We start from the raw sequence: 23,719 nt of genomic DNA on the forward strand, positions 1-23,719 counted from the left end.
CATCCGCAGTATTTTAGTTTTGAAGAAAGCAATATGAGATGATTGGTTGTTCTGACAGCTTTCAGTGCCCTCACAACAGGCCTGATTGGGTTGAAGGTTGTTAGCATCAACCAATCAAAAAAGCTGATTTTCCTTGCCAAACACCAACAAGCTTTGAAGGGTTGAATTCCTGAGGGTTGGTAAGTATGTAAGAAAATGTGACTGGTCCCTGCTACATAAAAGGTGGACTTTTACTAGAGGAAGGAAATGCAGCCCTTTTTGCTCCAGCACCCATGCGCCAATACTATGCACGTTAACCCACCCACTAACACCACACCCAGTGATCATGTCATTGCAGCACCCCGGTGCTTGCTCACTGAGATCCTGGCATCACATCTCCAGACATCTTCCCACTTCAGCCCTGGCTGCAGCGCACGCTCTGCCCGGCGGGTGGGCGGGGTCCAGCTGACGTCGCGTCCATCACGAGATCGGGACGGACCTCCCCTGTCCGTCAGCCTCAGCCAATCAGTCACGGCGTCGCCGTAACAACATTTTTTTTTAAAAAAAACGTAGGCAGCGTTAAGATGGCGGCGGTGCGGTTGTTCCGGAAAGAGTAAACGGTCAAAAACAGAGCGAGGCCGGCCTGCCTGCCTGCGAGTGAAGCGACAACGGGGCCACCGATCTACCCCCCAGAGACAGTCAGCGAGACGCGAGGATGCGCTGCTGCACGGCCGGCTGACAGCTCGGTGTGGGTGTGGGAAGGATGAACCAAGAGGTGAGGGTGCTCTCCGGGGACCCCGGGAGGAGGAGGAGGGGGGGGGGGGATGTGTGCGGGGCCACCCGCGGGAATCCGGAGGGAGGGGGGCTGTGGGTCGCTGTGTGTGTGTGTGTGTCCTCCCCCCTCCCTGGAGGCTGGTGTTGGTATTGATGATTCGAGGTGACCCGGGCCCAGAGCGAGCGGCCCCCTCCCGGAGTGGGATTGAGGGGAGGAGAGGAGACCGGGGGAGGGGAGTGATGACGGACAGATCGGCACCGCTCGCGCTCGCTCGGTCGATCATAACGATCACCGTGGGTGTGCACGAGCTTGTCTCCCATTGTCTGCAACCGCGCGCCACGCCCATCGAACCCCGTGTGCCACCTGCAGCACCGACAGGTCGGGGCGGCAGCAAGAGCAATACCTCCTCCTCCTCCTCCCACCACCACCACCATCTCCTCCTCCTCCCACCACCACCTCCTCCTCCTACCAGTCTCCGTGTCCCGAGCAGGGCTGCATCTGGATTGGTGCGGGCATTTCCATCTCGTCCTGTTGCCTACGGTCAGGGTGTCCAGTTGCATTCGATCTGGTCGGAGCAGATCTGCTGTTTACAACCCAACGAAGTCAAACTGATTTTTGTTGTGAAACACTTAACAAGTTGATATATTTACACAAAAGTCACGCGTGGTGTCCCTTTTTCTACCCTCCTCCTCTTCTTTCTTCCCCTTCCCCTATTGGCTTCACGTTATTTATAGTTCTGGTGTTTCTTCTGAGTTTCTTTTCCACCCTTTATTGTGCCTGGTGGATTAAGGGTATTGCGAAGGTCAGTTGAATGAAAATCTGTTTCTCTGCTTCTAGAGGAATCTGGGTTTGTGATTTCGTAACTTAGATATTGATTTATGAATTCTGATCAAACAGGTTAAACTAATGCCGATAAAGTACCTAGTAACTCCCACGTTGTCATTTAAAAATATTTAATACCTTTTATGGCCTCAAAATCTCAGTCCTGTGGAAGCTATCCCAATTGTATTGTGGGGTGGATCACACAGCACCTAGAACAGAAAAAAAGCAAGCATGTACAGTTGTTTTAAGTTATAACAATTTCTGTACACCATACTTCACCTAATGGTTGGGGAGGTGCACACAAACCAGCAATTTAAAGCCATTCACTGGCGTGTACAAGGGGGCTGAGCTTCCAACCCTGTATCCTCTACATCACAAAGACAGCCTACTTCCAACTCCGTAATAATCGCCGATCTCCGCCCCTGCCTCAGCCCATCTGCTGCTGAAACCCTCACCCATGCTTTTGTTACCGCCAGACTTGACTGTACCAATGCTCTCCTGGCCAGCTTCCCTCCCATCTTCTACCCTCCATAAACTTGAGCTCATCCAGAGCTCTACTGCCCGCATCCTAACCTGCACCAAGTCCCGCTCACCCATCACCCCTGTACATGTTGACTTCTATTGGCTCCCAGTCCACCAACATCTCAAATTTAAAATTCTCATCATCGTGTTCAAATCCCTCCATGGCGTCGCCCCTCCCTATTTCTAATAACTTTCTCCAGCCCTACAACTCTCCAAGAACTCAGCATTCCTTTAACTCTGGCCCCTTACGCATCCCCCTCTCCCTTCGCCCCACCACTGGCAGCTGTGCCTTCAAAGCTCTGGAATTCCCTCCCTAAACCTCTCTGCCTCTCTCTTCGCCTTTAAGGCCCTTCTTCAAACCTACCTCTTTAACCAAGCTTTCAGTCACCTTTCTTTGGTGTCAATTTAGGTCTGATTGCACTTCTGTGATGCAGCTTGAGATATTTTTCTACGTTAAAGGCACTACTTGTTGTTGGCTTACTATCACTAAATCTGTCAGTGGTCTCCCATTTAAACAACCAAAACACAATAAGAAATAGTGCAATAAAATGCCCAGCTTATTTCACAAGACGACTACCAACAACATGCATTTTGTAACATCCTTCAAGTAGAAACCCACGTCAATGCTTTACATGAGCAGCCAGACAGCAAACAGAATGATGGGCCTCAAAATGCCATTCTTAAACTTGCTAATTTTTTATCTATTGATGTATTTGCTATATTGTTCAGAAAGCTCTAACTGGACTGCATTATTTTAATTTTCCATTATTTGTGAATTTGTAAAAAATGCTGGGAAAATAAGTTTCCTATAGGCCTCAAACGAAAGACTCAGGAACCATTGATTAGTGAAAAATTTGAGAGGTAGGAAATGTTTTGTATTTCGTGAGATGCTTTCTTCCAGGTTTCTTAAGCCTGTCTAATTTCTTTTTCACACAAGAATGAGCAGTGTTTTATCTCTCCTCCCTCTGCCAACTTTTATTAGTTATATTGTAGCAATACCTTCCAAAACTTGTATGTTAAACTATATATGAAGCTTTGTGCCACCTTCTGTCTTGTTTCCTGGGAGAATACTTTGTACTCTTATGAAAATAACCTCATGTTGAATTGGAAATAGATTTTTTTTAAACTTAATTTTCAACGGAACTGTTACTAAGAAAAATGTACATATCTTTACAAAGGCACTAAGCAGCTGTTATGCTTGTTTTGATATGTGCACAGATCCTTGAAGGAGACAGGACAGGTTGAGGAGGTTAAAAAAGCACTTGGGGTCCTGGGCTTTATAAATAGAGGCAAAGAGTACAAAAGCAAGGAAGTTATGTTGAACCTTTATAAAACACTGGTTCGGTCACAACTGGAGTATTGTATCCAATTCTGGGCATGCACTTTCGGAAGGATGTGAAGGCCTTACAGAAGGTTGCAGAAAAGATTCACTAGAATGGTTCCAGGGATGAGGGACTTCAGTTACGTGGATAGACTGGAGAAGTTGGGGTTGTTCTAGAGCAGAGAAGGTTGAGACGAGATTTGATAGAGGTATTTAAAATCATGAAAGGTCTAGACAGAGTAGATAGAGAGAAACTGTACCCATTGGTGGGTCAAGAACCAGAGGACATAGATTTACGGTGATTGGTAAAAGAACCAAAGCAATAGGCTATTTTAGACCTTTTATTGTGTAATGAGACAGGGTTAATTAGTAATTTCATAGTAAAGGATCCTCTGGGGAAGAGTGATCATAATGTGATAGAATTTGACATTGAGTTGAAGAGTGACATACTCAAGTCTGAAACTAGAGTCATAAACTTAAATAAAGCCAGTTATCTAGGTATGAGGGGTGAGTTGGCTAAGGTAGATTGGGAAATTAGATTAAAAGCTATGATGGTAGATAAGCAATGGCAAACATTTAAAGAAATATTTCAAAATTCTCAACGAATATACATTCCATTGAGAAATAAAAACTCCATGGGAAAAGTGACCCACCCATGGCTAACTAAAGAAGTTAAGGATAGTATTAGATTAAAACAAGAGGCTCATAATGTTGTGAAGAAGAGTAGTAAGCCTGAGGTTTGAGAGAGATTTAGAAACCAGCAAAGGATGACCAAAAATTTGATAAGGGAGAAAATAGAATATGTAGAAGCCCTTACAACCTGTTTTTATAAGTATGTAAAAAGGAAGAGAGTAGCAAAAGTAAACATTGGTCCCTTAGAGGCAGAAACAGGAGAAATTATAATGGGGAATAAGGAAATGGCAGAGATGTGAATCAAATATTTTGTATCTGTCTTCACAGTGGGAGACACAAACCTACCAGAAATAGTGGGGAACCTAGGGTCTAATGAGAGTGAGGAACTAAAGTAATTAATGTCAGTAGAGGAAAAGGTACTGGAGAAATTAATGGGACTAAAAGCCGACAAATCCCCTGGACCCGATGGCCTACATTCTAGGGTTCTAAAAGAGGTGCTGCAGAGATAGTGGATGCGTTGGTTATGATCTTCCAAAATTCCTTAGATTCTTGAATGGTGCCTGTGGATTGGAAGGTAGCAAATGTAGCAGTCCTATTCAAGAAGGGAGGGAGAGAGAAAACAGGAACTATGGGCCGGTTAGCCTGACATCAGTAGTTGGGAAATTGCTGGAATCCATTATTAAGGGAGTGGTAACAGGGTACTTAAATCATATGATTAGGCAGAGTCAGCATGATTTTATGAAAGGGAAATAGTGTTTGACAAATTTATTTGTTTTTTGAGGATGTAACTAGCAGGTTAGATAAAGGGGAACCAGTGGATGTAGTATATTTGGATTATATTTAGTATATAGGTGGCAGATGGAGTATAATGTGGGGAAATGTGAGGTTATTCACTTTGGTAGGAAGACTAGAAAAACAGAATATTTTTTTAAATGATACACTATTAAATGTTGTTCAGAGATATTTGGGAGTCCTTGTACAAGAAACACAAAGTCAGCATGTAGGTACAGCAAGCAATTAGGAAGACAAATGGCATGTTGGACTTTTATTGCAGGGGGGTTGGTGTGCAAGAGTAAGGATGTCTTGCTACAATTGTACAGGGCTTTAATGAGACCACTGGAGTATTGTGTATAGTTTTGGTCTCCTTATCGAATGAAGGAAATACTTACCTTAGAGACTGCAACAAAGGTTCACTAGATTAATTCCTGGGATAAGAGGGTTTTTCTATGAGAAGAGATTGACTGGAATGGACCTATACTCCGCTGGAGTTTGGAAGAACGAGAGGTGATCTCATTGAAGCATACAAGATTCTGAGGGGGCTCGACAGGGTAGCTGCTGAGAGGTTGTTTCCCCTGGCTGGAGCGTCTAGAACTAGGGGGCATAGTTGCAGGATAAGGGATCAGCCATTTAAGATTGAGATGAGGAATTTCTCCACTCAGAGGGTTGTGAATTTTTGGAATTCTCTACCCCAGAGGGCTGTGGATGCTGAGACGTTGAGTATATACAAGGCTGAGATATAGATTTTTGGACTCCAGGGGAATCAAGGGTTGTGGGGATCGGGTGGGAAAGTGGAGGTTGAGGTCGAAGATCAGCCGTGATCTTATTGAATGTTGGAGCAGGCTGCTCCTGGTATGTTCTTATGGCATGAGGAAAAACATTTTTATGCAGCGAGTAGTTATGATTGGAAAGCACTTCCTGAAAGGGTGGTGGAAGCAGATTCAATTGTGGTTTTCAAAAAGGAATTGGATAAATATTTTCAAGGGGGAAAAAATTTGCAGGGCTGCGAGGAAAGAGCGGGGGAATTGGACTAACTGGATTGCCCTTACAAAGAGCCGGCACGGGCTGGATGGGCCGAATGGCCGCCTCCTGTGCTATAGCCATTCTGTGATTCTATGCTGCACTCTCAGCAGCCTACTGAACAGATTTGGTTCTCTGTATATATGAGTGTATCGCACAATGTCTGAAGTATCTGGGAACTAGACATTTAATCTGAATGTAGTTTAATTGCATCTAGTTTAATATAGTTTGGCTATGTTGTAAGTTCCAAATTGGCAAACTTGGGTGACACTTGTAGCCAGTGTTGGCACCAGGCATATGGATGCCACTTTACTTGCTTTCAGCCCATTCATTCTGCTGTTTAACATTGAGCTTTGGTCAACGCCTCATTGTGTTTAAATCCCTTCATTGCGTCACCTCCTCCTCGTTCTGTAACCTCCTCCAATCCTACAACCCCCTCCCGAACTCCCCATTCTTCTGACTCTGGACTCTTGTGCATCCCTCCTCCCATTGTCCCACCATTGAAGGCCATGCCTTCAACCATCTAAGCGCTATGCTCTGGATTTCCTTCCCTAAACCCCTTCGCCTCTCTACTACCCTTCCTTCCTTTTTTAAAACCCAATTTTTTTGACCAAGCTTTTAATCAACCCACCGAATATTCCTCCTTGGCTTGGCATCCATTTTTGACCGATTACATCTCTGAAACACCTTGGATGTTTTTCTGTGTTAAAGATACTGTATAAAGGGAAGTTGTTGATCTGCGTATAATGTCAAAATGTTATTCGATTTTTGCTTGCAAAAACACTAGCGTTTTAACAACAGTCATAATCGGCATATTGTTTATTTGAAATGTCCTGTCTCCACCCTTGCTGCTGAAACCCTCAGCCATGCCTTTGTTACCTCTAGTCTCGACTGCCAATACTCTCCTGGCCGGCCTCCCATCTGCACCCTCCGTTAACTTGAGCTCATCCAAAACTCTGCTGCCCATATTCTAACTTGCACCAAGTCCCGTTCACCCATCACCCTTGTGCTCGCTGATCTACGTTGGCTCCCAGTCTGGCAATGCCTCAATTTTAAAATTCTCATTCTTGTTTTCAAATTCCTCCATGGCCTCGTCCCTCCATATCAATGTAACTTCCTCCACCTCTACAACCCTCCCAGATCTCTGTGCTTCTCCAATTCTGGCTTCTTGCACCCCCGCCCCCGACTTTCCTTTTTAGGGAATTCCTTCCCTAAACCTCTCTGCCTCTCCAACTCTCTTCTCCTTTTAAGATACTCCTTAAAACCTACCTCTTTTACCTATCCTAATATCTCCTTGTGTATCTCAATGTCAAATTTTGTTTGATAATGCTTCTGTGGGATGTTTTGCTATATAAATGCAAGTTGTTGTTGTCAAGTTTGCTGACAAGTGCTTGAGTGTTTGTACTATGTGGAGGTAATGTTCTTAGCTTCTATTGTTAAGTGTGCAGGAAGAATGGTGCTATCTTTGAAGCTTTACCTGGAAATCACCAGCTCAGAATGTAATTGTAAACTGTGACTTGTTAAACCATGGGAAGTTTTGAGGCATTTTTACAAGTAGAGTGCTGTGATGGTAGACATGTATTACCATGGCGCTATATATATATATATATATATATATATATATATATATATATATAAAACTACATTAGAGACCTACATTTTTGTGGATTTGTTAGTTGGTGTTGAGTATTATTCAGATTAAACTAAATCAACAAAACCATTAGCTTTCCCTTTTAGCTGTGGAACCATGGGCCTTAATTTAGGAGTAGTGGTGCCAGCTAAAGAAAACTGGGAAGTACTGCATGGGGATCAAGGGTTGTATTTAAACAGTATAACAGTGCATATGGTGTAAATTCGCCTCTGACTTTCACTTGTATTAGCATCAGATTCATACTGTAAGATGGTACAAAATTTTAATATTTGAATAATTGTAGTTGTGATTTGTATACTGACATTTGGCTGAGTTTTGTATTGCTTGGAAATGCCTAACAAGTTGTAACATGTGTAACCTGTATATGTTTGAAAACATTTGATGTGAAACTTGGCATGTACAATAAAATGAATTTCACAGCCTACACTGTCCTATACCATGTATGGTATTTGTCAGCTGCTTTGAGACCAAGTAACTTTACTAGCAGTGTACACATTTATGGTTTATTAAATGTTCTAAAATTTGAGTCTTCAGCTCTTTTTTAGTTTAATTTTTTAGCTATTATTATGTGGGGGAGGTTGCTACTTCAAATTTGTGTTTGATAGCAGCACTTTGTACTCAGGCAATTTGCAAAAGTTCAGAGTGCTACACCGTGCCGCATAGCAGAAACGGTGTAATCTATCTGGTTTAATATTGTGAAAGTTTTACATAATATATCCAAAAACTTTCTTCTGTAATGTGAAATGAAGGTGGAGCTTATGTTGGTGCAAATCAGTGGGAGCACATGTGTTTTGGCAGGTTGTCACACCCAAAAATGTTTTTCACTTTAAGTGATCTTCTGAGTATGTGCAAGGATGTGTATGTGAGTATATAAGTTGTACCAATTGAAGATCTGTCGAATAGAATTGGGATTATTCATTAAGTTTCAGTGAAGCAGGAGAACTTATACTGGTTTGGTAATTTACTGCTTACAGTAATTTTATTTAAAGATCTGAATTTTGATCCTTGGTAATCTTTCATAGATTATTCGGTTGGTGGAGATGACCAAATTTTGTTTTAGTTAATGCATTCCCTCTGGTTACTTACAAGACTGATCTAATTTTTGGTTTTGCAAGAACCAGCAATTAAAAGTACAAATTGTACATGCAACAATTTGGTTTGCAGTAAATTAGATTGAATCTAAATTTGCTAATGGCAGGGGGAATGGAACTACTCCCGAAAAAGAGCAGTATGGAGTTTTAGGTAATCACTGCAGTGCAACACCTGGTAATTAAAACTGTCACGTCGACATCAAGCTGGTGATGTGGCTATTTATTTTTAGGATGCAGCATTTCCTGCCATCAGGACAGGTGGCTCAGATTTTCAGTTTACTCATTTTGGTTACAGTATTAGGAACGCCTTTACTGTGTGGTTTTAATTTGGGCGAAAAGAAACACGCAGTTAAGATAACTAAATGATCGCACAGATGTACACAGCATCAGTAGCTGTTTTCTGAAAAATGTAAAAGCATATGGGGGATAGGCAAGGAAATGGGGCAAGTAGATATCTCTTCGAGAGCTGATGAAGGTGCAGTGGGTTGAAAGAATTTTACAGCCAGAAAGCCAATGTTGCAGTTGCACCATATCAGACTTAAAATTTAAAACCAAATTAGAATTTGAAGTCACTTGAGTATGACCTATTCTGTTTGGCCTTGAACCTGCCTGAAATATTTGAATGCTAACCAGGAAGAAAAAAAATATTATATTGTATACTGGCCTTCAGCCTTTATGGGTATCTGCTGCTTGTTATCCGTAACCTTTGTTTCCCTGTAATTAACAGAAGCTGTTTAGAATTTACACACTTCTATCACATGATGAATTTGCTAGAGCTAGCTAAAGTACAGTGGCTAGGCTCAAAGGGACTCTGCTTTGTTTCCTGAAGGATAATATTGACAGTAAGGGGAAAAAAGGGTGAGAGATTAATGAAATCATGCTTTCTTCCAGCACAATTGTAGGCATTGGAATCTTTGTGCTTTGAACAGTATTTAACATTGTTCTGCTGTTAAAGGATTTTTGCCTTTTCACTATTACTGCAGTGTACAATGTAGCTAAGTTGCCAGATCATTCTTGTACAACGTACTTTCTGCAGCTTCAGTATAATCTGTTTGCACAATACTGTATATTTTTCTGGGTACTTGAATGTAGCTGGACACAACTCAAAGTTGATATGGTTAGTAGGAGTTACAATTAGATAGGAGGCCTATATTTTGTTTACCAATCAAGCAAAATGATGTGATCTAACACTTTCCAATCGTCAAATCAAAAATGTGCTGGCGAAGGGGGGAAAAAGTGAGTTGAGAAGTGTTAAGTCAGTAGTAAATATGGTTGGCCTTGCATTATTTACCTGACGAAGGAGGAAGCCTCCGAAAGCTTGTGAATTTAAAATAAAATTGCTGGACTATAACTTGGTGTTGTAAAATTGTTTACAATTGCATTATGTGGGCAGAAGGGAGTTATAAGAAGTGATTTTTCTCATCACATATTACAGAACAGTGAGTTGTCATTTTCTGCTCACTCTGTCTTCTATATCTTGATGTCTGATTTAAATCAGTTGCTGGAACAAATTGAAACTATTGTGTTTTAGGACTCCTTCATAGGATAAGTAGGTCAACACTATACAGCTGAACTTTCAAACTGATTTATCTTGTGTATGGTGAACTTGTACCCAGTTTATAGTAGTAAAAAAGAGCTGAATGAATATGCCATTTTTGTGTTGAGAAAGGTAACCTCAGTGCAAACCCTCCTGCTTGAGATTCTGAAAATCAGAACTGTAATTTGCAACTTTAGGCTTTGCCACTAAATGTTGGGGAAAGTGAAGTTAGTAGTGATCAAAAAATATGGCTGCAACTCACCTGATTGTTTCGTACTTCTCTGATTATCTCCATGCCAGCAGTGTTGATTTCACTGGCACTTAGAATTGGTGCTGCCCGCATAATTGGTAAATTTAAGCAGGCTGGATTTTTGTTTTTAAGTGAACACTTCAGTTATAAATTGGAAATAAGACTGGTAAGTTTCTTCGTCTACAAAAAAAACATTAGCACCCTATCTCTTTCCCCCCCCCTTATGGAATATCCTTGATTTTACTTTATCACCATGCTGTTCTACAGTACAACATATATTCAGCAGTATCTGTGCAGCATTAATCTGGTACGATAAACTTGGGCTTGTTTGATCGACTGGTACTAATGTTAAGAGCTTCACCCCTCATGATTTATAGTCTCCGTATGACCTTAAACTTCAAGCCTTCAGTGAAGGAGAAACTAAAAATTTTACTTTTATAATCTACACTGTGAGTTAAATATCCCTTTTGTATTAACAGCGCATAAATTGAAATGTGTGTGTATACACAATTGTGTGGTAGAAAAATTTCACAATGGGTAATTTTGATGTTTTAAAGTTTTTTTTTAATCATACTAAAACTAATTTCTACATGCAGTTTTGTGTGGTGTAATGTTAAGTTTTTAATATAATTGAGAACTGATATACTATGTATGTGGCAGGTAAAAATACATTCTTATAGGATCCTACCATGCTTTGTCTATCTCCTGGCTAGGTAGACTTGTTTTCTCTTGGCATGCTACAAACCAGAATAAACATTGTATCTGTAGCTCATCTAATTTTTAGAGTTCATAAGTTAAAATAAAATGATAGTATATTGAAACTTTCTACAATACAATAACTGAACCTAAAACATCATATGCACGAGAGGAATTGTATCTCTTGTCATTTTTAAAGTGTTTAATATTCAGTCATGTCAACTGTGGGAATTTTCATTGATCTGTAGTTTTTCACACACTTGTGTTTCAGGCCCATTTTTCAACATATAAAATGGGACATATTGTGCAAAAGTATGGGTTACAGGTTAATCTTGTGGGTCACAGATGATAACGATTCTTGCTGTTTGTAATTTTGGTTTTCAGTTAAATGTGCCAGATAGTACAACTTAGTTTATTCACAAATGGTTACTTTGGCATTGATTATGCAATATTATTCAGATAACTACTTTGGTTCCTATTATAAGTCATGTTTTTCAAATATGAAGTCGGGAAAAAATACTCGCTGCTGTTTAAACGTTTGAACTTTACCTCTGTGCATATTAGCCATTTCTTTGACTTCACCACCAATAACATGTACTTAAGTCAGCAAAGCCCTGCAGTTACCAAATATGTAACTGCTTGTACTGAAGCTGAAAGCTCATGGACAGACTGAAGGACTTAACCTGTATATTCTAATGTCTCTGGTACAGTAAAGACAGTATTACTAGTGGATTGTACTTTGTTATTCAGAACTTTAAATGTAAAAACTTAGCAATTTTGAAATTGTCAAGAATTTTGGCAGTGATGTGATGAAGTAAGATCTTTTTATTTAAATTTTTTTTTAAATCCCACTTTAAGAATTTTGAATTTAATAAACATTGCTTATGACGTAGTTTGATGTGGTTTACAGATGACTGGCAACTAGCACTAGTGTTTGATATTCAGTTCCCAAAGTCAGGTGATAGACAAAAGTATGCTGGAATCCTATAATAGATAGTATGTCAGTTCTAAATTATATTGAACTTAACATTACACCACACAAAACTACATGTAGAAACTAGTTTCAGTGCTAGTTTTAGTAACATCATAATTGTTCTACCACCCAATTACAATACATATGTATCAACCTTTCCATTTCTATGCTGTCAACATAAAATGGATATTTAGGCTCATGATCTAGATTATAAATTAAAAATGGAGAGAATGACGATATTATTTCATAAGGTTGTTTAATTCCTCCATCACATTTTTGTCTGGGTGGCTTACCATAATGCTTTTCTGTTTGTGGTGGTACTCTGAAGTGTTATTGCTGTAAGTTACTTGTTAGCAGAAGAAATGACTGTTAAACCGCCAATAGAGACAAGTATTAATCACTGTAGAGAGCCATTGTTAGTCAGAAAATGGGATTTATACAGTGTGAGAAACTATATATGTGAGGTGAAATTAAATATTTTTTTATCTTCCCTGTGCTAAATGCTAATTCCTTAATGGGGCACTGTGAGTCGGTGATTTATTAAGTTTTTTTCCATGTTGCTCTCGATATGGTTGCTGTGCAATCCTTCAGGATGAGTTCTGTTTTTGTCCTGGTCAGGAAATCTGGGGAATCATGAGCTTGCATTCCAGCAATCTGTAAAAAGTATTTTATACTTTTTAAAATGGAAATTGTGCTCCTTGAGATGGGATAGGTTAGTGCTGTAGAAGGGAACATTCTTTCAATTTTCATTTTCCAGGTAAAAATTAGGTGCCCCAGAGGCTTAATGTAGTTCACAGTGGCCGCATCATTAACAAGGTGAAAAGAAAACTTCAAAGGGCACTTTTTCACCCCCTTCCCTGAATGGTATTCAGCCCAGAAAAGTTCAAAGAACAGTGGAGAATCATTGTTTACCTTCCATACAGTGGATTAACTTTGGCATTGTGGACAGTGAAGAAGGTTATCTAGGATTGCAACGGGATCTTGATAAATTGGGCCAGTGGGCCGATGAATGGCAGATGGAGTTTAATTTAGATAAATGTGAGGTGATGCATTTTGGTAGATCGAATCGGGCCAGGACCTACTCCGTTAATGGTAGGGCGTTGGGGAGAGTTATAGAACAAAGAGATCTGGGAGTACAGATTCATAGCTCCTTGAAAGTGGAGTCACAGGTGGATAGGGTGGTGAAGAAGGCATTCAGCATGCTTGGTTTCATTGGTCAGAACATTGAATGCAGGAGTTGGGATGTCTTGTTGAAGTTGTACAGGGCATTGGTGAGGCCACACTTGGAGTACTGTGTACAGTTCTGGTCACCCTATTATAGAAAGGATATTATTAAACTAGAAAGAGTGCAGAAAAGATTTACTAGGATGCTACCGGGACTTGATGGTTTGACTTACAGGGAGAGGTTAGACAGACTGGGACTTTTTTCCCTGGAGAGCAGGAGGTTAAGGGGTGATCTTATCGAAGTCTATAAAATAATGAGGGGCATAGATAAGGTCGATAGTCAAAATCTTTTCCCAGAGGTAGGGGAGTCTATAACGAGGGGGCATAGATTTAAGGTGAGAGGGGAGAGATACAAAAGGGTCCAGAGGTGCAATTTTTTTCACTCAAAGGGTGGTGAGTGTCTGGAACAAGCTGCCAGAGGCAGTAGTAGAGGCGGGTACAATTTTGTCTTTTAAAAAGCATTTGGACAGTTACATGGGTAAGATGGGTATAGAGGGATATGGGCCAAGTGCAGGCAATTGGGACTAGCTGAGTGGTATAAACTGGGCGACATGGACATGTTGGGCCGAAGGGCCTGTTTCCATGTTGTAACTTCTATGATTCTATTTGAAACAGATTTTGTACATTGGCTGGAGACTGAAGTGAGTCTGAGCTAATTGTCTCAATCCATGAGACAATCACGTTAATAGGTATATTCTACAGATCACCTAATAGTGGAAGGGAAGTGGAGGAAGAAATATGTAGACAAATCTATGAAATGAGTAAAAAACATCAAAAAATAATCATGAGAGATTTCAACTACCCCCAAATGAACTGGCAAGAAGAGATAGGGAAAGGAGAAAAGGGAATAGAGTTTTTAGTGTGTACATGACTCCTTTCTTACCCATTATGTGAGAAGCTCAACAAGAGAGGAATCACTGCTGGACCTAGTAATGGGAAAGGAACCAGAACAGATAAGAGAAGTAAGCATCGGGGGACATCTAGGCAATAGCAATCATAACATAATTAAAATAATGATTGACAAAGGCCAAAGTAATAGATTGGAAAAAGCTAATTTTGAGGGGATGAGAGTGGAACGAGGGTAGGTAAACGGGGGAAAAGAAGTTCTGACAAAGAAATAGAACAGCACTGAATAATATTCAAAAGGGTGATCGAGAGTTCAGGAGAAATACATTCCTCTAAAAAGCAAGGACAAACTAGCCAATAATGAAACACCATGGATGAATAAAGAGATACGGGTAAAATTGAAACTAAAGAAAAAGGCATACTCTAAGTACGCCAAGGCTTCTTCGACAGCACCTCCCAAACCCGCGACCTCTACCACCACCACCTAGAAGGACAAGAGCAGCAGGCACATGGGTACAATACCACCTGCACGTTCCCCTCCCAGTCTCACACCATCCCGACTTGGAAATATATCTCTGTTCCTTCATCGTCGCTGGGTCAAAATCCTGGAACTCCCTTCCTAACAGCACTGTGGGAGAACCTTCACCACATGGACTGCAGCGGTTCAAGAAGGCTGCTCACCACCACCTTCTCGAGGGCAATTAGGGATGGGCAATAAATGCTGGCCTCGCCAGCGACGCCCACATCCCATGAACGAATAATAAAAAAAAGTACATAGACAATAAAAGAGAGGATGATAAAAGGGAATACAAAGGTGTTAGGAAAGAAGTCAAAAAAAACAATTGGGAAAGCAAAGAGGAACTATGAGATTAAATTATCAAGAAATATAAAAAGAAATAGTAAAGTATTCTACAGATACAAATAACAAAAGGAAAATCAGCATAGGGATAGGGCCACTAAGGGATTCACAGGTAAAGAAAATGAAATGGCAGAAATATTGAATAGTCACTTTGCCTCTGTATTTACCAGGTGGGCAGGGCATTAGGAGAAGAGATCAATAAAGATATTAAAACATTTAAGATAGAAAGGGGTGAGGTAATAAACTAATCAAACTAAGGGAGAATAAGACCCCTGGTCTGGATGGATTGCCTCGATGAATATTAAAAGAAATTAGGGAGGAGATAGCAGAGGCACAATTACACGTATATAATAATTCACTAGAAAAGGGTGAAGTGCCAGAGGACTGATGGACAGTTAATGTTCCTGTATTTAAAAAGGGAGATAGAACAAGTGCAGGGAACTATAGACCAGTTAGCTTAACGTCGGTGGTAGGAGAGATAATGGAATCTTTACTCAAAGATGTAATAGAAAGACATGAAGGGAACGAAAATATAATAAAGAATTTCGGAAGGGAAAGTCATACTTGACCAACCTTATTGAATTCTTTGAAGAAGTAACAGAAAGAGTAGACAAGGGTAATGCAGTAGATGTAATATATTTGGATTTTAAAAAGGCCTTCGATAAGGTACTGCAATGTAGACTCATGGCTAAGGTCAGAGCATGTAGTGTCAGTGCACAGGTAGTAGAATGGATAGTAAGCTGGCTAGAAAAGAGAGTAGGTGTTAGGATAGCTACTCAGACTGGCAAAAGGTGGGAAGTGGTGCACCCCAGGGATTGGGTGCTGGACCATTGTTGTTCACAGTTTACATTAACGATTTGGGAATCTAAAGTACAATTTCAAAATTTGGGGAAGACACCAAATTGGGGGATGTAGTTAAAACATTAATAAACTTGCAGAATGGGTACGTAATTGGCAAATGAATTTCAATATAGATAAGTGCGAGTTGGTGCATTTTAGTAGGAAGAATGAGACTGCATACTGCTTGGACAATAAGAATCTCAAAGGGACCTAGGGGTACAGATACACAAATCACTAAAAGTTGCAACGCAGGTTAATAAGGCCATAAGGATGGCAAATCAAGCACTGGGGTTCATTTCTAGCGGAATAGAATTGAAAAGCAAATAAGTTATGTTCAACTTGTATAGAGCACTTGGAGTATTGTGCACAGTTCTGGTCTCTATAATGGATACCAGAACTGAGAAGATATCCTTATCAGGAAAGGCTGAGCAGGCTGGGACTCTTTTCTCTAGAAAAGAGATGGCTGAGAGGTGACCTGATACAGGTCTTTACGTCTACCCTATCAAACCCTATTATTTAAGCGGAAATGTTTCCACTTGTGGGGGAGTCCAAAACTAGAGGTCATAAATATAAGATACTCTTTTTTTTATTCGTTCATGGGATGTGGGCGTCGCTGGCGAGGCCAGCACTTATTGCCCATCCCTAATTGCCCTTGAGAAGGTGGTGGTGAGCTGCCTTCTTGAACCGCTGCAGTCCGTGTGGTGAAGGCTCTCCCACAGTGCTGTTAGAAAGGGAATTCCAGGATTTTGACCCAGCGACGATGAAGGAACGGCAATATATTTCCAAGTCGGGATGGTGTGTGACTTGGAGGGGAACATGCAGGTGGTGGTGTTCCCATGTGCCTGCTGCTCTTGTCCTTCTAGGTGGTAGAGGTTGTGGGTTTGGGAGGTGCTGTCAAAGAAGCCTTGGCGAGTTGCTGCAGTGCATCCTGTGGATGGTACACCCTGCAACCACTGTGCGCCAGTGGTGAAGGGAGTGAATGTTTGTTTAGGGTGGTGGATGGGGTGCCAATCAAGCGGGCTGCTTTGTCCTGGATGGTGTCGAGCTTCTTGAATGTTGTTGGAGCTGCACTCATGTAGGCAAGTGGAGAGTATTTCATCACACTCCTGACTTGTGCCTTGTAGATGGTGGAAAGGCTTTGGGGAGTCAGGAGGTGAGTCACTCGCTGCAGAATGCCCATCCTCTGACCTGCTCTTGTAGCCACAGTATTTATATGGCTGGTCCAGTTAAGTTTCTGGTCAATGGTGACCCCCAGGATATAGATGGTGGGGGTTTTGGCGATGGTAATGCCGTTGAATGTCAAGGGGAAGTGGTTAGACTCTCTCTTGTTGGAGATGGTCATTGCCTGGCGCGAATGTTACTTGCCAGTTATCAGCCCAAACTTGGATGTTGTCCAGGTCTTGCTGCATGCGGGCCCGGACTTCTTCATCATTATTTGAGGGGTTGCGAATGGAACTGAACACTGTGCAATCATCAGCGAACATCCCCATTTTGGACCTTAAGATTGAGGGAAGGTCATTGATGAAGCAGCTGAAGATGTTGGGCCAAGGACACTGCCCTGAGGAACTCCTGCAGCAATGTCAACTAATAAATCCAATAGGGAATTCAGGAGAAACTTATTTACCCAGAAAGTGGTAAGAATGTAGAATGCACTGTCACAAGGAATAGTTGATGCAAATAACATAGATGCATTTAAGGGGAAGCTAGATAAGCACGTGGGGGAGAAAGGAATCGAAGGGTATCCTGATAGTGAGGGAGGAGGCTCGTGGGGAGCATAAACGTCGGCATAGACCAGTTGGGCGGAACTACCTGTTTGGGTACTGTAGCATTGATGTAACTTGATGTAATACTCTAAATACTTTGTCCCTTTTTTAGCCACTGTTTACTTCCATATAACAACTGCATAGCCGTCTCAGTTAAGAGGTCTGATACCGAAAGAAAGAGGGCTTTGCTTCTAAAGAATATTCTAAGATAACCGACCAATTTCCTTGATTTAATTCATAAGAACATAAGAAATAGGAGCAGGAGTTTGCCATATGGCCTCTCAAGCCTGCTCCGCCATTCAATAAGATCATGGCTGATCTTCAACTTCAACTCCACTTTCCTGCCCTATCCCCATATCCCTAGATTCCCTTAGAGTCCAAAAAATTATCTATCTCAACCTTGAATATACTCAGTGTCCACAGCCCTTTGGGTTAGAGAATTCCAAAGATTCACAACCATCTGAGTGAAGAAATTCCTCCTCATCTCGGTCTTAAATGGCTGATCCCTTATCCTGCGACTATGCCTCTAGTTGTAGACTCTCCAGCCAGGGGAAACAACCTCATGGCCTCTACCCTGTCAAGTTCCCTCAGAATCTTATGTTTCAATGAGATCAATTCAATTAGTTTGTCAAGAGCTGAATGGGAGGTGATGGGGTGTTTCTCCCTGGAGGCACTCTGATGCTGTAACAATTCACTGTGTGAAATGATGTCCACTCAGTAGCCTTAGTCTTGCTGAGAACCGCTGATACGCTAATAGAAGGCATCTCTTCTTGCTTCTCGACACAAGTTCTAGCAGTTGCCTTCTGTCCTGTTTGCAAGCCAGAAATCTTGAACCATCTGTACCACAAATGTGCTGGTTGCTCCTTTCCTTCTGTAACAGATTCCCACTGCTGGTCATCGGATGGACTCTGAATGCAGTCTGCATAAGGTATAGAAAAAATCTTCAAGTATTCCCTGCAAAAATATTTACTACCCTCACTGTACCTAGCTTTTGTAAATAACTCTCAGCTGATGAAATCTAGAAACAGTTTTGACTTCTGTCAAATTACAAATTCAAGGCTTGTTACTTGTTTCTTCAGATCTCAAAAGCTGGATTTAGATTATGAAAGCAATGTCAATGTATTTTCTATCAAGGGAGAACTTAGTGCTCTGTCTTGATAGGTCATTCCTAGTAAATTTTTGAAGCACTTTGGTATAAATTCCTTTATACATGCAAAATATAAATTGATACTATTATTGTGCATATGGTCTTTGGTGTCTAATAGTTTTTTATTTGTTCATGGGATGTGGGTGTCACTGGCAAGGCCAGCATTTATTGCCCATCTCTAATTGCCCTTGAGAAGGTGGTGGTGAGCCGCCGCCTTGAACCGCTGTAGTCCGTATGGTGAAGGTTCTCCCACAGTGCTGTTATGTGGGGAGTTCCAGGATTTTGACCCAACGACAATGAAGGAAAGGCGATATATTTCCAAGTCGGGATGGTATGTGACTTGGAGGGGAACATGCAGGTGGTGGTGTTCCCATGTGCCTGCTGCCTTTGTCCTTCTAGGTGGTAGAGGTCGTGGGTTTGGGAGGTTCTGTCGAAGAAGCCTTGGCGAGTTGCTGCAATGCATCCTGTGGATGGTATACACTGCAGCCACGGTGCGCTGGTGGTGAAGGGAGTGAATGTTTAGGGTGGTGGATTCGGTACCATTCAAACAGGCTGCTTTATCCTGGATGGTGTCGAGCTTCGAGTGATGTTGGAGCTGCACTATAGATTATGAAAGCAATTTCAATGCATTTTCTATCAAGGGAGAACTTGGTGCAGTTATTAGTTGCTCTTAGTATGTTGTCCAAATTTTTACTATTACAAGTGGAATGTATAATATGTGTAGTATGTACAAGATTTATTATGTCGCTGAGGATAATGGAGGCACTTGTTAAAAAATTTTGAATTGGATAGTCCTAAGAAATATTCATGGATAATATAATCTTTGCAAATATTCCATTACAGTTATATGCCCCTCATACTATTTCTGTTATTTCTAGTCCTTCTACAAACTTATGCATCATTCTCTGTGAACTAGCAAGGAAGCTATTGAACTTTTTCCATTGTTGCATGTGAATTTAAGAATAGTAAGTGCGAAAGCGCTATGGATTGATTTCCTATATGGTGTGCCACTGGATTTCCTTTTTTTTAATCAATGAAATGGATTCTGTGCAGTATATTGTACCGTGATCACATTTGTTTTCAGTTCCTCCTTTAACAGGAAACTTAACAGTTTTGTCTAGCCTTTCTTGCAGAATTTCTTGTAGGTTGTGTCCAGATTTCTCTCTGCTTATTTAGTTTCAGAATTTTACATAGTATATAGTTTCTGAAGTTACTACAGATTTTTTTTGTGAATGCCTGGTCTTGGATGGACAGGAATCTGATGCACTCTCCAGTTTGAAAATCTGTGGATTGTGTAGACATTCCATTTAATTTATTGAAATAGGCTGCTACTGTATATAGTTTGTTTTCCCTCTCGGTATTCCACTTCCTTTTATGTACCTTCATGTGTAGCCCACCTGAATCATGGCTAGAGTCCTTGGCCTTGTTGAGAGCTATCTGACATCAATAATTATAAATAATGAGATAACTGACCCTTGTATCTCCAGGAAATGATACCTCCATATTGGGAAAGTAGAACATGGTTTGTTCTGTGAACGCTGATATAAATAATTTGGGAAACCTGGCATCTCTGGGGATACTTCAGGGTCCTACCTTTTCTGTGTCCACTTGTTTTCATATGTTAATATTTCCATACAATTTATTTTCTTACATTTGTGTTCTGATCTACCCCATGATTTATATTCTGCATCTGCTAACTTTCTTTTTCCACTTTAAAGTGCCCTGTGACATTTTCTGTGTTAAACATCCATGCTGTTAGTTTTCCCTCTTATCTTGCATTACTTCAGTTGTCACATCAATTTCCCTTTTCCTTAGGTATATTTATTTCTCTGTGAAATATGGTTACTTTCTATTATCTGTAATGCATACTCCATTTTTCCTTTGTTGTTGTCCTCTGACTCAGCTTGTAGCACTTTCACCTTTTTTGAGTCAGAAGGTTGTGGGATTGAGTCCTACTCCAGGATTTGAACACCAAATCTAGCCTGACATGCCAGGGTAGCCTTGAGAGACTTATGCACTGTTGAAGGTGAAATGTTAAACCAAGGCCTGCCTGTCTGTTCCAGTGATTTGGGTGGACTTTAAAGATTCCATAATACTATTCAAGGAAGAGCAGGTAGCTCATGTGGCGTTTTGGCCTATATTTCTCAATCAGCCAATTCCCCAAATAAAGATTAACAAGTTATTCATCTCATTACCTATGGTGGGAAAATTTTGCTGCATGCATTGTGGCTGCTGATTACACAAGTTACTGCACTTCAAAATAATTTGCTGTACGTGAGGTGCTTTAAAACACTAATGTGATAAGGCACTATTTAAATACATTTATCCTTCTAATAATTTGTTCTAGTCTAAGTCTAATCCTCTACATATATCTCTCAGACTCTGTCCTCTGAAAGTCTCTTGTATTCTCTTTCTTCACTGTGAACCTAACCTTAAACTCAACTTTTGATTTGATTTAAAAACAAAATGCTGGAAATGCTCAGCAAGTCAGGCAGCATCTGTGGAGAAAGAAACCGAGTTAATGTTTCAGGATGATGACCTTTTGTCAGAACTGTAAGAAGTTAAGATTTAAGTTTTTAAGCAAGTACAGAGCCAAGCAAAGTGATGGTGGGGGGGTGGATGGAAGGGGAAGCGAGGAAAGAACAAAAGGGACTGTCTGTGATAGGATAGAGGAGGGGAGTGATTAAATGACAAAAGGGATGATGGTGCAAGGCAAAGATAGTGGTAATGGGACAAGTAAAGAAACAAAAGATGGGTCTAGAGGAGCTGTAAATGGCAACAGCAGAACCATTACCAGCACCTGCTATCTGAAAAAATAGGAGCAGTGGTTATGATCTGAAGTTTTTGAGTCCAGAAGGTTGCTGTTTCCAAGGTGCCCATTAATTGTAACCACCTCTGCCCTCTTACTACATAGTATCAGGTCTAGTGTTGGCCCTTTGTGTAGTTTCCCTACCCATTTGAGATGTGGTGGTAGTCGTCCAGGAACAAGCACACTTTCACTCCTTTTTTGCTTCCATTGTGCATCCTCCAGAATCCCCTGTAAATTGACTATAAAAATTACATTTGATCCCTCAAAATTCTTGGTCTGTTCTTGATTCCAATAGCTAGTTTTTTTTTCTCCTTTTTAATGTTGCTCATCTCATTCTAGAATGTATCCACTTTCTCTGCACCAAATCTGGATTTTCCCCTCACTTCCTGTGTCTCTCAAAACACCACATTTCTGCCAGTCTATCTTGTATCCCTGTGGAAGAATTTATATGCTTAAAATTCACTCTCCAAGCAACCTTTAGCCAAGTTGCCTTGATACTTAAAACATTATCATTTCCCTTGTGAATGTAAACTTCTAGACCCCTCCTATTTTATTGATCAGACTCCTGGCATTTCTGTGTGGGTTGTTGTGGCATCTGTTATCCCTGTTTTTTTTTCATTGTCATACAGTTATATTTTGCTCATTTTCTTGCTTCACTGTCTACACTGACATAATTCAGGGCCTTCTGTTGGGGCTTCAAAACAAGCCATCCTCTCCTTTCCTTCCCCCCCCCCCCCCCCCCCCCCACCAACCAAAATCCTTAGCTCTCTGGTTCTCTTCTGATTACTGCTGCCTGGATCATCATCCTTATTCACATTATGGATATTGAGCAAGTGTACCAATTGGACAAGACCAGACTCCTACACTGACTGCTGTCTCCTATGCCCCTTGCATGTTGTCACCCAGTCTCTCTCCTTCGTTAACTGATCCTTTCATCTTGGCTCTTTTAATCTGTGGGTGACCATCTTCTGAAGCAAATGCTGCAGAAACCTTTCCTCCTTTGTTGTGTTGTGGCATAGAGCCAGCTGACCCTCAAACTCAGCATCACTCTGCTCAAATAACAGAACCCTCTGATATCTCATGTTTATGTACTTTTTGAAGATACTGTGCCCATAAAGAATCTACCCCTTGTTCCCATTCACTAATTCCTGTTACTTCCAATTGCTGTCTTTACTTCATATTTACTATTTCAACTCAACTTTTAAATACCCATTAGAACTTGATGAATCTTAATCTGTTGGCTTAACACATTCTTTTAAATATCTTATTTGTTTCTGAAATTCCTATTCTTTAATTTTATATCTCGCACTTTTCTTTTACAAAAGTAGAAAATCAATAGCAAGTAGGTTTTTTTGGTGGGTGGAGGGAATGGATGGGTAAAACAATCCAGTGATGGATTTTGAGTTTTTAACAAAAAATCAGGCCCCTCACCTTTTCACTCAGTGACTTCTGAATCTGAGATTCATTATGCAAATTAAGGAATAGGAGTGTTGGGAGAGTTAGGGAAATTGGCACTTAAAGTGACCGTACACGTTTGTAAGGTATGGCCATGTGGCATCACTACATGTCACATTTGAATGTTTGTGATTGCTGATGGAAGTTGCATACCGACATTTTTTTTGGCTGTCAGTGGATAAGTTTGAGGAGGTAAAGTGGGGAAGAATTCCTTGCAATACAGTAGCTCCAATGGCATAGTGATACTTGGAGTATACTGTGGTGTCCGTTGACATTGTGACTTATAAGGTAGTAGATGACAAGTTACTTTTCTGGATTTAGTCATTGAATTAAAGATCTGAGCTGAATGCTTTCTGACTAATTCATAAGTATTTCAATCAATTTACATAATATACAGCAAACTATGGAACCCATAAATGCCAATAAACATGACGTAGGTCCTGAAAGATCAATTCAGTTCTTCCAGATAGGCATTTATACTATCACTTTTTATATTGGCTCTGTTTTGGTTCTAATTCTGGGAGTCTAGTATCTGTGAATTGGCTCTTGGTAATTACATTACTAAATCTGAGAACGTAAGAAATAAGAGCAGGAGTATGCTATATGGCCCCTCGAGCCTGCTCTGCCATTCAGTCAGATCATGGCTGATCTTTGACCTCAACTCCACTTTCCCGCCCAATCCCCATTTCCCTTGATTCCCCTAGAGTCCAAAAATCTATCCATCTCAGT

The 23,719-nt window shown here is 40.8% G+C and overlaps 1 protein-coding gene across 2 annotated transcripts in view; it reads left to right on the top strand.

Moving 5' to 3' along the window:
- Positions 1-556: 556 nt before the first annotated feature.
- The window catches only part of snx13 (sorting nexin 13), a 163,300-nt gene continuing 140,137 nt past the window's right edge, over positions 557-23,719 (top strand). For both annotated transcript variants that reach the window (XM_068003768.1, XM_068003774.1), the window contains exon 1: positions 557-754. In XM_068003768.1, the coding sequence (XP_067859869.1) occupies positions 743-754 (12 nt within the window). In that variant the 5' untranslated portion in view covers positions 557-742. The remainder of the gene's footprint in view (positions 755-23,719) is intronic.

This window comes from Heptranchias perlo, chromosome 2 (genome assembly GCF_035084215.1).
Source record: "Heptranchias perlo isolate sHepPer1 chromosome 2, sHepPer1.hap1, whole genome shotgun sequence".
NCBI lineage: Eukaryota > Metazoa > Chordata > Chondrichthyes > Hexanchiformes > Hexanchidae > Heptranchias > Heptranchias perlo.